Here is a 15,819-nt window from a genome sequence, read left to right on the forward strand (position 1 = left end):
TTGGGTTAATCTTCTGGACCCGCCTACCATGAGGGACCTGATTGAATGCTTTACGCAGGCAACTTCCATTGTGCTACCCTCATTCATCAGGTTCATCACCCCCTCAAAAAACTTAATGAAGATTATAACTCATGACCTCTTCTGCTTACAAGTCCAGTTAATCTATCTCTTTCTAGTTCCGATTAGATCCTATTCCTAAGACACTACTCCAGTAAGTTCCCTAACTTTGACGTAAGGGTCACCAACCCATAATTTACTGTTTTTTTTATAATGACCTTTTTAAACAGAGGAATAACTTTGGCTATTCTCCAGTCCCCTGGAACTTTATCTGTGGCTAAAGAGGATACAAGGATATCTGTCAAAGCACCAGCAAACTCCTGTCTTGCCTCTCTTAATCACCTGGAATAGATCCCATCAGGCCCTGGGGTCTTACCCAATTTAATACTCTTCAAGAGAGTGAACAACTACTTCTTGTTATCAGCATGTCCTGGAGTAACGAGAATATCCTTCTCTGATATTGCTGCTCTCAATGTCCTGCTCAATGAATACTGATGAAAAGTACCCGCTTAATGCCTCATCCACTTCCTCGGGCTCCAGGTATAAATTCCCTCCTTTTTCTTTGAGTGGTCCTATCCTGTCCAGAGTTACTAACTTATGAGACAGAAGTTAGTGACTCAGAAGTTATTACTAATTTACTTCTAACTTAAGTGTAAAACTTTTTGGGATTCTCGTTAATCCGACTTGCCAAAGACCTTTCATGGCTCCTTTTAGTCCTCTTAGTTCTCTGTTTAAGTTCTCTACTGCTCCCTGTCTGTATTTAGCTTCCTAAACCTTACATATTAATCTTTTTGCTTTTTGGCTAAATTTGCATTATTTCTTATCACCCTTGGTTCCGAACTTTGTTATCCTTATCTTTCTTTCTCGCAGGGACATGTTGGTCCTGAATTCTGAGCAGTCAGCCTTTAATCAACTCCCACATAGCAGGTGTGGGGATGGGAACCAGAGTGCCAGGGCAGATAGTGGAATGATTGTGGGAAAGACGATGTTAGGCCTCCATCCAAAGACAGGAACCGAAAGGTTGAGCAGGCTGGGAATAATGTTCCGAGCTGTGCCTATTTCAATGCAAAGGGTATTAGAGGAAAGGTGGATGAGTTTAGATGTGCATGGAATTATGACATTGTAGCCATTAGTGAAACTTGGTTGCAGGAGGAGAAGGGCTAGCAGCTCAATGTTCCAGGATTCCATTGTTTTAGACAAGATAGAGCAGGGGGATTAAAGGGGGTGGTGGTGGCATTATTAGCCAGGGAAAATTTCACCGCAGTGCTCAGACAGGACAGGCTGGAGAGCTAGTCTAGTGAGGCTATATGGGTGGAATTGAGGAATAAGAAAGGGATAACCACATTAATGGGATTATATTGCAGAACACTAATAGCAGGATTTAGAGGAGTGAATCTGTAGACAGTTTTCAGACAGTTACAAGAAACAGAGGGTTATGATAGTAAGTGATTTTAACTTTCCACGTTGACTGGGCCTCCCATACTATAAAAGGGATGGATGGTATAGAGTTTGTCGAATGTATTTAATCAGTACATGGAGGTCCCAATTAGAGAGAGTGATCATATTATTAAAGAACATGACCGGGCAGGTGACAGAAGTGTGTGTATGGGAACACTTTGAATCTAGTGATCATAATCTAATTATTTTCAAGATAATTATGGAGAAAGATAAGTCTGTCCCTTGGGTTGAAATCCTAAATTGGAGAAAGGCCAATCTTGATGGCATCAGAAAGGGCTGGACAGGTTGTCTTCAGGCAAAGGCGTGTTTTGTAAGTGGGAGGCCCAAAGGTGAAATTTTGAGAGTATAGAGTTTGTATGTTCCTGTCAGTATAAAAGGCAAGGCTAACTGGTTTAGGGAACTTTGGTTCTCAAGAGATATCGAGGCACTGGTTAAGAAGATGAAGGGGGTGCATAGCAGGTGTAGGCAGCAAGGAGCAAATGAAGTACTTGAAGAGTGTAAGAAATGTAAAAGAACACTTGAGAGAAATCAAGCAGGCTTAAAAAAAGGCACGCCTAACAGACAAGGTGAAGGAGAATCCTAAGGACTTCTACAGATATATTAAGAGCAAAAAAGTCATCGATGCATGGAGCAGAAAGAGTTGGGGGAGATCTTAAATTAATTTTTTTGCATATGCATTTACTTGGGAGATGGCCATATAGAACTGAGACAAAACAGCAGTAATGTCATGGACCATACAAGTATTACAGTAGAAGAGGTGTTTGGTGAATTGAGGAAAATTAGAGTGGGTAGATCTCTAAATCCCTATAGGCCCCCTCAGACCTTGGGGGGGGGCGGGGTGGTTGTGCAGAATTTGCAGGAGCCCTAAGCAGAAGATATTTAAAACTTCATCAACTACATGTGAGGTGCCAGAGGATTCAAGGATAGCTAATGTTGTACTGTTGTTTAAGAAGTGCTGTAAGAATAAACTGGGATATTGTAGGCTGGTGAGCCTGATGCCAGTAGTGGGTAAGCTGCTGGAAGGTATTCTAAGGGAACAGATAGTTTTCTACATATATATGGGCAGAATACTAGTTTGGCAAGGACTAGATAAACTGTATGGCTTGTTTCTGTGCTACAGTTCTCTGTGGCTCTCTATGTCAATGTGAATTTATTTAATAACAGCTATTCCAAGCCCCGGCCTAATACTGCTGTAATTGGCTTTTCTTTAATTCAGCATTCCCCTGCCTCTCAAATCCTTAAGCCTAGATATCTGCCATCTTAAAATTTACAGAGTGATGATCACTGTTCCCAGAATGCCCTCCCATGGAAACTACAGTCACATGGCCAGGCTCAATCCCCCATACAAGGTCCTCGACACACCAATCAAATTCTGCCACACCTAAGCCTCTGCCACTAAAAAGTACTAGTCAGTATTGGTGAAACTAATGCCATTCAATACAATTACACTGGTGGTTTTAAATCTTTCCATAATCTGATATATATAAGAGCACCCACCTCTTGAAGCTTCTAGTTTACATGGAGAAACATACCCTCAGGGTCCTCCAAGAGGGAAGGAGAATGATGGACCCAATCAGACGAAGACAGTTAATTACAGGGAACGACTACGACCAAGAGCTAGGATAAGAGGCTCTGAGTGTCCAGTGTGTTGGTGTGGGAGAGCGTTTTCCAGCATTAAAGGTTTACGAGTCCACCAAGCAAAGTTGAAGTGCTATTACATCCCAGTGGATGAAGATGAGATTTCTTCACCAAGCACAGATGATGTGGTCTTTTCAACCACTGACTCACAAGCCACAGCAACTCGCTCTGGACAGCATCATCATACTCCAGGTCAGACGAAAGATAACCCAGGTCAGGTTTCAGACCACAGTACCCAGGTAGGTTCTTCGTATGATGGCGGTGGCGAGGAGGTAGAGAAGAAGAGGAAGGTCAAGTGGCCAGCAATGGCAGATGAGAAGGCTTGGCGTGTATTTGATGGGATATCAGTATGATGCTGGAGAACACGCTCAGGGGAACATCAAAGAGAAAATTGGAAGTGATGGGCGATATGATTACGATGTTTGAAAGTACAGGTTTGGTTTGGTTGAGTTGAAGAAAACAAAGCCTACACAGCAACCAAGCAGGCGCCAGAAAGAGATTAGTAGGTTGAGGAGAGAGCTTAGATCATTGGGACAGAGGTGGAAGGTAGCAAGTGAGGGTGACAAGCCAGGGCTTACTGATTGCCGAGAGTATTTTCCAATAAAGTTAGCATCACTCTGTCGTGCAGAGTCACAATGTAAAAAGAGAAAGAAGAGACAGAAGGCAAGAAAGTCGTTCTTTGAGCACCCTCACGAGAAACTGTTTGAACAAAGTAAGAGTGGGCAGCTTAACATCTCTCAACAAGAACTTGAAGATCACCTAGCAAGCACTTACTCTAATGAACAGCAGGAGGCTCCTTTGCTTGACATTTCAGGGCTTGTGAAGCCTACCAAGCCAGGAGTGAAGTTCGATCTGTCAGAACCCAAACTGGCAGAAGTCAAACGGTTCATCAGAAAGTCAAGGTCAGGCTCAGTGCCAGGACCTAATGGAGTGCCGTAAAAGATGTTCAAGAAGTGTGAACAGCTGAGGAAATACTTGTGGAGATTGTTAAAGGTGGTGTGGAGACAAGGTGTTGTTCCTTTGTCATAGAGTGAGGCTGAAGGAGTATACATCCCGAAGGAAGAGAATTCTTCTACATTGAATCAGTTCCGACCAACTTCACTCCTGAATGTAGAGGGGAAGACTATGTTTGGCATTCTGGCAGAAAGAATATCTTCATTTGTGATTGCAAATGGATTAGTAAATACATCTGTGCAGAAGGCAGGAATACCAGGCTTCTCAGGATGCGTTGAACATTCTAGTATGATATGGCATACCATCCAGGAGTCAAAAAGGTTGAGAAGAAATCTGGCTGTAGTTTGGCTTGATCTGGCAAATGCATATGGTTCTGTTCCCCATGTCCTGATTGAGTTTGCGATGGAACTCCTATGGATTCCTGCTAAGGTGAGGAACTTTGTTATGCAGTACTACAACGATTTCCGGATGAGGTTTTCCACTCAGCAGTTTACAACTAGGTGGCAGAGTTTGGATGTTGGAATCCCAATGGGATGTGCAATTTCACCCATCCTTTTTGTGTTAGCCATGGAGGTTATTGTGAGGGCTGCAGAATCAGTGGGACCAGGTGTTGCACTTGATGGCGGAGGGGAGTTACCACTAATACGAGCGTTCATGGATGACCTTACCCTTTTGGGTCCCAGCACGGAGGCAGTGGAAAATGTACTATCTAGACTCGAGGAGTTAATGGATTGGGGAAAAATGAAGTTCAAGACCAAGAAGTCAAGGAGCCTTGTTCTTCGGAGAGGAAAGCTGGTTGACTTTCATTTCACCCTTTGTGGAGAGGAGATTCCATCCATTCAGGACCAACCAGTTAAGAGCCTCGGGCGATGGTACACAGAGGAGCTGAGAGACACCAAGAAGGTTCAAGAGACAGCAGAACAGATCAGCAGAGGTCTGATGTCTGTTGACGAGTGTGGCTTGCCTGGCAAGTTGAAGTTGTGGTGCTTGCAGTACGGACTGATGCCACAGATAGTGTGGCCACTAACTGTCTATGAAGTGGCAAATTCCCATGTTGAGGCAATGGAACGGAAGATTAACAGGTATGTAAAGAAGTGGCTTGGAGTACCGAGCAGCCTTACCAATGTTGCAATCCACAGTAGCCAGTCAAAGCTTACCAGTGCAATCCCTTGTTGAGGAGGTCAAGGTAGCCAAGGTAAGATCATTCTCGATGCTTCGAGACTCAAAAGACCCTGTCATCAAGAACACCCAGCTGGATGTGAGATCAGGCAGGAAGTGGTCAGCCCGTGTAGCAGTCGATGAGGCAGAGTCCAGATTGAAGCACAAGGAGACGGTTGGGGCTATCCAGCTAGGCCGCCAGGGACTTGGATGGACAACCCACAAGTGATGGTCATCTTCTACAGGTAAGGAGCGCCGTGAGCTTGTAACACAAGAAATACGAGCAGTAGAAGAGGAGAAGAGGTTAACTAAAACAGCTGGCCTGGCCAAACAAAGGGCTTGGACCCGGTGGGAAAGTGTTGAACAACGACACCTATCTTGGAATGTTCTGTGGCAGATGGAACTGCTCCGCATTTCTTTTTTATGCAGAGCAGCGTACGATCTGCTCCCAACACCTGCCAACCTCAATACCTGGTATGAAGATAAGACAGACAGGTGTGCTGCTTGTGGAGAGAAGGGAACACTTCAACATATCTTGAGTGCATGCACAGTCAATCTTTCCAGCGGCATGTACACGTGGAGACATAACAACGTTCTCAAAGTTGTAACAGAAGCCGATGAGCAGAGAGTACTGCAGCACAACTTATCTCATGCCCCATGCTGCACAGAACATCGCATATCATTTGTGAAAGAAGGCTCCAAGTCAAGGGTGTACAGCATAGGCTCACGATCAAGCATACTTTATTCAGCCAATGACTGGTGTGTCAAGGCTGACTTGGACAGGAAAGGCAGTTTCCCGGAGCAAATAGCTTTTACAACATTGCGTCCAGATATAATCGTATGGTCTGACACCAGTACAGAAGCGGTTATTGGTGAACTCACAGTCCCCTGGGAAGACAACATCGATGAAGCCCATGAGTGCAAGTTAACCAAGTATGCAGAGTTAAGATCAGAGCGCAGAGACAGAGGGTGGAAGATTTCATGCTATCCATTCGGAGTAGGCTGCCGTGGGTTTATTGCGTTCACTCTCCAGAAGTGGCTGCATGATCTTGGCTTCACTAGAAGAGAGGTCATGTCAACCAGCAGGGCTGTAGCTGAGGCAGCAGAGAAAGGATCAGCATGGGTGTGGACCAAATATGTCCAGAGGGGCAGATAGTCAGACAGTGTATACATACCTTGCAAACCCTTCAGTAGTTGCATAGACACCTGAAGAGTAGACTATCTGTTGGATGGAAGTGACCAACAACTCTGATAGAGGCAGATGCCAAGTTTTTAAGCTCACCAGTGGGAGGTGGTGCTTTAGCACTGCTGGCCCACCACCTCGAAGGAGTCTTAATCATCAGCGGGCCGAAACTCCTGAAGATAAGGTGGCAGATCAACTGATGATCCCACTGGTGATAGCACAGGACAGTTAACATCTTAGTCCACGTGTATTTTGTAACTATATATATACACACACACACACACACACACACACACGGTGATTGATAAGTTCGTGGCCCAAGATAGAAGGAGTCAATTTTAGAAAACCTAGCACATTTATTTTTCAACATAGTCCCCTCCTACATTTACACACTTAGTCCAGCGGTCGTGGAGCATACGGATTTTGGACTGCCAAGAAGTGTCCACAGCAGGGGTGATTGATAAGCTTGTGGCCTAAGATAGAAGGAGATGAGTTATACAGCTCTCGTTACATGCACTTGCAGATCAAGTCTTTGAGCGATTTTGCAGAAAGTTTGAAGTTAATAACTCATCAGTTAATAACTTATCAGGGGTAATTGATAAGTTCGTGGCCTAAGGTAGAAGGAGATGAGTTATTAACTTCAAACTTTCTGCTTAATCACTCAAAGAGTTGACCTGCATGTGCATGTAACAAGAGCTGTATAACTCATCTCCTATAAAAATTACTGGTGAACGCAATGCTGCATTCACCAGTAATTTTTATGTGTGTTGCTTGAAATTACAGCATCTGCAGATTTCCCTGTGCTTGCATTTTTAACTCATCTCCTTCTACCTTAGGGCACGAATTTATCAATCACCCGTGCTGTGGACACTTAATGAAGGTTCAAGATCCGTATGTTCCACGACTGCTGGACTATGTGTGTAAATGTAAGAGGGGACTATGTTGAAAAATAAATGTGCTAGGTTTTCCAAAATTGACTTCGTCTACCCAGGCCACGAACTTATCAATCACTCCTCGTGTGTATATATATCTGTTCCTCTATATTCTTCTGTCTACTTGGAGGCCCCATCAGAGTGATTGCAACTTTCTTGTTTCTGACCTCTGTCCATATTGCCTTACTGTATGAATCCTCCAGGATATCCAATGACATTCTCCTTGATCAGTAATGGAACTCACCAAACTCTCTTTCATCCCACTCTATCAAGTCTGAAACATCTGAACCCTGGAATTTTGAATTAGTAGTCCTGCATGCCTTTGATCCAAGTCTCTGCAAATACTACAACATCAGGATTTTATGTACTAATTAAGATCCTAAGTTTTAATTGCTCTACTGTATTACTCCTTGCATTGAAACACTGTAAATCACTTCAGTTCATTAGCCCCATTGTGCACATTAACTGGCCCTGCCTGTCCTTATTTGACCTAACATCAAGTTTACCCTGAAATCCCTCCATTTGTAGACCTAATACTCTGATTACCATTTCCCTCCTGAGCAGCACTAACAAACTTTGCTATGAAAATATTGGTGCCCTTCCAGTTAAGGTGCAACCTGTACTTCTTGTACAGGTCCCACCTGCCCTGGAAAAGAGCCCAATTATCCATGTACCCTCCTGTACCAGCTCCTCAGGCACACATTTAACTGTACTAACCTATTTCTTGCTTCGCTAGCATATGGCACAGGAATAATCCTGAGATAACAACCCTCAAGATTCTGCTTTTTAACTTTCTGCCTCCCTCCTTAAATTATCTTAATGGTACCTCAACTCCCTTCCTGCCTATGTCATTAGTAACAATATGGAACACAACCTCTGGCTGCTCACTTTCTCTTTTCAAAATGTCCTATGCTCACTTAGAGACACTGTTGACCTTGAAACCAGGGAAGCAGCACATGGTCCTGGAATCTTGCTCACAGCTATAAAACTATTGATTGAAGCTCCTGACCAAAGAAATCCCACCCCACCGTCACTATTGCACACCTAGATTTTGTCCTATCTTGCTATAGAACAGTCACAGTCATAGTGCTACTGATGTGGCTGGTTCTGACATCTTCCCCAGAGAGGCTATTATCTGCAAAAGTACCTAAAAGGGAGTACTTGTTAGAAAGGGGGATAGTCGCAGAAGAATCCTGCACCACCTTTCTGCCCCTTCTATATGGCTGAATCTTTGAGGTGACCACCTCCCTGAAACTCATGGAAACACAGAAAAACTGCAGCACAGTACAGGCCCTTCGGCCCACAATACTGCGCCAAACATGTACTTACTTTAGAAATTACCTAAGGTTACCCATAACCCTCTATTTTTCTAAGCTCCATGTACCTATCCAGGAGCCTCTTAAAAGACCCTATCATATCTGCCTCCACCACCATCACTGGCAGCCCCTTCCATGCACTAGCCACCGTCTATGTGACAAACATAACCTTGACATCTCCTCTGTACCTCCTTCCAAGCACCTTAAAAATGTGCCCTCTTGTGTTAGCTATTTCAGCCTTAGGAAAAAGCCTCTGACTATCCACACGATCAATGCCTCTCATTATCTCCACACTATCCACAACACTCCCAACCTTTGTGTCATCAGCAAATTTACTAACCCATCCCTCCACTTCCTCATCCAGGTCATTTATAAAAATCACTAAGAGGAGGGGTCCCAGAACAGATCCCTGAGGCACACCACTGGTCACCGACCTCCATGCGAAATATGACCCATCTACAACCACTCTTTGCCTTCTGTGGGCAAGCCAATTCTGGATCCACAAAACAAGGTCCCCTTGGATCCCATGCCTCCTTACTTTCTCAATAAGCCATGCATGAGGTACCTTATCAAATGCCTTGCTGAAATCCATATGCACTATATCTACTGCTCTACCTTCATCAATGTGTTTAGTCACATTCTCAAAAAATTCAATCAGGCTTGTAAGGCACGACCTGCCTTTGACAAAGCCATGCTGACTATTCCTAATCATATTATGCCTCTCCAAATGTTCATAAATCCTACCTCTGAGGATCTTTTCCATCAACTTACCAACTACTGAAGCTATCTCCTCTCCCTTTCTTTAATAAGGGAACAACATCTGCAACCCTCCAATCCTCTGGAACCTCTCCCGTCTCCATTGATGATGCAAAGATCATTGCCAGAGGCTCAGCAATCTCCTCCCTTGCCTCCCACAGTAGCCTGGGGTACATCTCATCTGGTCCCAGAGACTTATCCAACTTGATGCTTTCCTAAAGCTCCAGCACATCCTCTTTCTTAATGTCTATGTGCTCAAGCTTTTCAGTCCACCGTAGGTCATCCCTACAATTGCCAAGATCCCTTTCCACAATGAATAATGAAGCAAAGTATTCATAAAGTACCTCAGCTATCTCCTCTATTTCCATACACACTTTTCCACTGTCACACTTGATTGGTCCTATTCTCACATGTCTTACCCTCTTGCTCTTCACATACTTGTAGAATGCCTTGGGGTTTTCTTTAATCCTGCTCACCAAGGCCTTCTTATGGTCTGCCCTGGCTCATTCCTGCTTAAGAATTCCTGTGTGTATTTACCTCTGCCTCCTGTATGTTCCTCAGTAAGACCAAATGCTGCTCCATGTAGTCTCAGAGGAACTGCAGCTTCCTGCAGAGATTTGACTTCTCCCTTATCTTCCACATCTCAAAGGAAGAGTATATGACTCTGCTGATCTTCATTCCTGTCCTTTTAGTAAACTAGCAGATTTGCGTTACTTTTTTGCTTCTCACCTTCCTCGCTGAAAAGTGCTTAAATGTGCTTGCATTTTAACCTACCAATAGCACTTGCACCTTAGAGGAGTCCTTCTCAAAAAGGGCACTCCAACATGGCTGATCAAGAACAAGTATTACTGGGTTAGGTAGAGAAGGGGTTTCAATTTCTTTTCACCAAAGCTGCGAAAACCCAATACAAAAGCGAGAGAGAATTTCTGGTATGTGCACAAGAGAACTCTGAGTTTTTAATAGCACAAGGAGAAATGAGTGCTAGTTGTAGTTCTAGGAATAAAATAGGCAAGTGAAGAATGTGTTCAAGGAAGAATAACCATACTAAGATCATGTAGAATCATGGAAAAGAATAAGAAAATCCATTAATTTAACTAGAGAAATGTAGTTTCAGTAACTGAACAGTGATTTGGCTCAGGAACAATCCTTCAACATCACCCACCAATGCCACAATCTTTACCATTTTGAAAAGGGACAGCAGATAAATAGGAATACCACCTTCAGGTCATCTTCCAAGTAACAAGTCACTTACTATCCTGACATGAAAAAATATTGTCAACCTTTCACTGATGCTGGATCAAAGAATGAGAATTCTTTGAAATAAGATGGCACCAGCGAACCACAGCAATGTTCTGCAGGCTGCTTACAAAACTTCTAAACGTACCTCTTTGAACTTTACACCTAACTTCAGCACTGGATATTAAAAGTACTGCAGTTCAATACAGTGATCCATCATCATTTTCTAAATTAGAAATAGGATCAAATATTGAGCTTGCTGGGGACCCCTACATCTTTTGAATAAATATTAAAAATCAGCTACCTTCAAATAGTAGATTTAGAAATGTTGATTTACAAAATACTGCTATAATGCCAATGACTCCTTGGAGTATGCCTCTTTGATTTACCAAGATATTTTTTGTGAGACTGAATAGTGTGTTACTCATGCACAAAGGAATACATTGTACCAGAATGACCACAATGCATTTGTACAGCTTTTTCAGTTTATGAAATTTCACTTTTATGAATTTTTTCCAGGAATGTATCCATAAATCAAATAATGGCTGTAGACAAATTCTCATGAGATGAAAGAAAAGGCACATAAAGGCAGAGTCATCTGGATGACTGAATTTACAAGGAATCGTATAAGACAAAAAATAGGCTGCAATGGCCATGTGATTCACGTTATGGTGTTGAAATGAGCTAAAGGAAATAATAAAAAATTGAATAATAGGGGCAAAGAGGGATTAAGAGACTAGTAGTTCATATAAGAAGATAGCTAAAAGTCTTTTATAAACACAAATAATATAAAAGAGTAAATAAAGTTAAATGATGAGTTAAATGGAGACCAAGAAGAAAATATTCATAAGGAATGAAAGGACCTGGCTGTCTGCAACTTTGGATTTGACTACCATGGAGCAACAAAGGAGGAAGAAAGCAATAAGGGTGGGTGTGTCAATGTAGGGCTTCTTAAAGGTTGGTAAAATAATCCAGTTGGATGAAAATATCTTAGAATACAAAGGGAAGCAAAGGGGAAATTGGGGACGCTTTCTCCACAATCTTCAAGTCTATCTTAGGTAATGGACTAGTAGAGGGTTACAAATACATTACAGTCAAATATACCATTAAAAAGAGAGTGATAAAAAATAGCAGCTACAGATCAGCCAGCCAAAATTGAAACAAGTTCTTCAATGGTTCATAAAATAATAGATTTCTGACATAAAAGAAGACAAAGCAAGATGGAGCCAGTGAACAATGCAACTGATGGTGACATCCTGCTGACAATTCACAAAACTACTTCTTTTACTTCTTCTTTCAAATATGATTCTACTACTAAGCTGCATGTGAATAGAACCTGTGATTTATATTATGATGGTGTGTTTTGCAGTCAATTGAGCAATCTGGCGCTTTGCTGTCTCTGAGGGAGTTCAGTGAGGTTTGGAGCAGAGTGTGCAGCCTGGAGACGGAGCATGAGCTCATGATCATGATGACGCTCACTTTCTTCTCTCCGACTGAGGTATTGAGGGCGCAAGCTCATGACTGACTCCATTGCTTCTCTCTGATTGAGGTACCGAGAGCGCAAGCTCATGATTGACTCCTTTGCTTCTCTCTGATTATGTCCAGGGTGCGAGCCTATGACCGACTCCATTGCTTCTCCCCGAATGAGGTGACGAGGGCGCAAGCTCATGGTCGATTCCATTTCTTCTCTCCAACTGTGTCAAAGGTGTGAGCCTACGATCAACTCCATTGTTTCTCTCCGATTGTGTCACAGGTGCGGGCCTACGATTGACTTCATTACTTCTCTCTGATTATGATTGACTCAATTGCTTCTCTTCGATTGAAGCGTCGATCAAGGTTGAATTCGACGAGGACAAGAGCAGAGGATGGGTGGGTGTTCCGCGCCATCTGACCAGTCTTCCCCTCTCTTTCACTAGCTGCTGTCAGAAGAAAGTGCAGGAGTCTTGGGATCCATATTGCTAGGATTGATCGGAGAGGCTACGGACTCATTTCAGGGGACTTAGAGGTTCATGTTACATGCGTTCCTAGATTCTGGTTACTCTTTTTTTTTACTGCTTTTGAGCAGTTTGATTGGGGTGATCGATGCAGACTGGGTCGCTGCAGTAAAGAATGGCCCTGTGGCCAACATAGGCTAGCAGTGTGGCACTGAACTGAATTAAACTGCTGGTTTGATGTTCGATATTCCTTGTGCTGTTTGCTTGCTTTTTGCCATTTATGCAATTTGTTCTTTTTGCCGCGTGTTGAGTGTTTGATGATTTTTTGAATGGATTCTATGGCTGTCTGTGAGACCTGTCATGGTTCTCCTCTGTATGCAATGATAATAAATGTACTTTGAATCTCTGAAGACCTTTCAGTTGATTATGTCCAGACTAGTTAAGAAAGAACTGCACAGACATGGTCAACTTTGCAGTCCACCTTCCAGAGCCTTTTTTGGGCAGCACTGGGGAAACAGTAAGAATCTGGGACAAATTAATTTGCATTTAGTAAAATATGAGGCAATGAATAAATGTCAGCATGCATTTATGAAAGGCAAATTGTGGTTAATTAACTTGATTGATTTTCTTACATAATGTGATGTGGTTGCTGTTACTTATGCGGAGTGTGTAAAGGGATTTGACAAAATAGGGCAGGCCTAATAAGATAAGCATCTAATTGGCTATGAGACAGAATACAAAGAGTATCATAAACAGTTGCCTTTCATATTGGAAGTTTGTAAGTAGAGTTGCTCCCAGAAATCATTATTAGGGCATATTTTTTTATGATAAATATCAAAACCCTGGAATTGGGAATACAGCATGTAATCTTAAAACCTACAGGTTATATGAAACTCCAAAGTCAAGCAGGTGGTGAGAAATCTAGCAAAAACAAAACAATAAAATGGACAGGTAGATGACAAATAAAATTTGATACAAGAAATATTGTGTTACATTTTAACTTGATGAATGAGGAAAGGCAAAATGAATGAAATGGTACAATATCTAGGTCTGTGCAGAAATAGAAAAGCTTTAGGAACATTTATGCAATTCCTTGCAGTTAACATAAATATGACAAAGGACTGAAAAATAAAAACAAGAAAGTCACACATAAAGCTTTATCAAATTCTGATTAAGCCTGAGCTGAGGCATTGCGTTCATTTTTCATTTTCTCCCAGGTCTTGAAATGTACCAAGCAAGGATGAGGAGAGACAGAAATTGTTGTCAGTTTTTGTACATCAGAGAGGAAGAATGATGATTCAATAGAGGTGCTGAAAATCAGGGACGGCTTTGGTGGAAATAAATAAGTAAAAATCTACTTGTACTGGCAGTCATAGACTTACAATGATTCAGAAAACTAGGAAAGGTAATGCGAAGAAACAAATTTTTACAGAGCGAATCATTTTTTGAAAAGGTGCTGAAGGAGTTTCTATACTAATCAAAAGAAAATTGATAAAATTCTGAAAATAATAATTTACAGGGTATATCAAAACAATAGTATGCAGGAAAAACTGGATAGCTCTACCAAAAAAAAGTTGGCACAATTCCAGTTGCTTTATTGCTTCCTTCAGTTCTGTACCATCCCTGAACTTGTTCCAGTAAATGAATGAAGAAAAGCTTTGTAATTTTTACCCTAGGATAAGATGGAGGATTTAGCAATATTAACAGTGGGGATATTTTGTTTCTTTGTATCATCAGGCTTCTAAGCTACAGTATTTCTAAAACACAGGGTTTTTTGTTATCTACAAAATATTAAAATTGAAACATTCTGGCTGAATTGTTAAATGTTTGATATAAGCATAAGTTAATATATAAACATTATTATTTATAATATTTTTCTTTCAACATTATTTCATATTAGGATATTTGAAAATATTTGAGTGATATATATGACAAAAAGACTTTTCTGTACCTAAAATATCCTGGAGGGGCCCATTGGACGAGGAAGTTTTTCTCTACGTTTTGCAGCACATGATTCAACATTCTCAGATGTGCAGGGTCTTGCTCTTTTGGATTATTAGCTGGGCGCATTTCATCTGATTGAAAAAGTTGTGCAGTTTCTCTCAGGGCACTGGCCAGTGTCAGCATTTGATCTGAAGCAATACTTCCATCTTTATATAATGAAGAAATGTATGAAAATTACATTAAAGACAGACACAGCACAAATATAAATGAAAGACAATATTTCATAATATTATAACTTCAAGGTCTTTATGCAACAATGGATTATTACTGTGCACAGAAAAGAAAGTCAAACACAAAAGAGCTGCACTGTATGAACATTTATCATAGGAGCAACCAACCAACTCTAATATCAAAATGCAAGGAGTGCAGGATATTGGAAAGTCTGATAATATATGATTTGAGGTTACTGAGAAAGAAAAGGATGAACAACAGTTTATTTAAATGAAGAATAATTTCAAAAGGTCAACTGCTCATGTAGTCACATTACCTTTCAGTTGTTCTTGAACCTCCAGGGCTACATCCAAAACATTGAAAGGGAGTACTGGCTCATTGGCTATACGCAGAATCATTTCTGCTGTTAACTGCAACAAACAAATCAAAAGGTGCAGTGTAGAAAATGGTTTTTACTTCAGCAGGGATTGTTCTACTGTGTATAGCAAAGTGAAAGCATAAATTTATCACACAAAATAATAACACTACCTCTCTGTACATTCTAGCTTCAATAATAAAAACAAACAGAAAAACAACACAGCATTTTTTTTTATTCCTGGAATCTTACATTAGATATTTTCAATAAAAGCTAAAAAAAAAAAGTCTTCATGTACTGAAGCAATACCAAGTGGAAGAATTCAAAACAATATTTTGAAAGCTGGGACTAAACTTTTAAAACAAATACCACATTTTAACGTTACTTGAATTAATTTCAGGGTTAAAAGTACATACGTATTTGTAGGGCTAGATTTACAGCAAAATGATAAATGTTAAGCATAGATGATTTACATTTATTCAGATGCTACTATGTACTCCATCATTCATCTCCAATGTAAAACTGCAGCCCTATGCAGTTCTTGAAATCTTGAAATCAGTGAAACTCAAATTCACCTGTAATCTTGAAATCAGTGGGAACTCACCTGTAGGCATACAGTTCACATAACCAAGTTGACAATAGTGAAAAATATTGATGTATCATAAGT

General features: G+C 41.3%; 1 protein-coding gene across 10 annotated transcripts in view; it reads right to left on the bottom strand.

Annotated features, from left to right (window-relative positions):
• Positions 1-15,819, bottom strand: part of LOC140196330 (inactive N-acetylated-alpha-linked acidic dipeptidase-like protein 2) — a 993,804-nt gene that overhangs the window by 20,613 nt on the left and 957,372 nt on the right. For all 10 annotated transcript variants that reach the window (XM_072255337.1, XM_072255335.1, XM_072255333.1 and 7 more), the window contains 2 exons: positions 15,114-15,207; positions 14,574-14,772 (listed from right to left, as the gene is read on the bottom strand). In XM_072255337.1, the coding sequence (XP_072111438.1) occupies positions 14,574-14,772; positions 15,114-15,207 (293 nt within the window). The remainder of the gene's footprint in view (positions 1-14,573; positions 14,773-15,113; positions 15,208-15,819) is intronic.

Source organism: Mobula birostris, chromosome 4 (assembly GCF_030028105.1).
Source record: "Mobula birostris isolate sMobBir1 chromosome 4, sMobBir1.hap1, whole genome shotgun sequence".
Lineage (NCBI taxonomy): Eukaryota > Metazoa > Chordata > Chondrichthyes > Myliobatiformes > Myliobatidae > Mobula > Mobula birostris.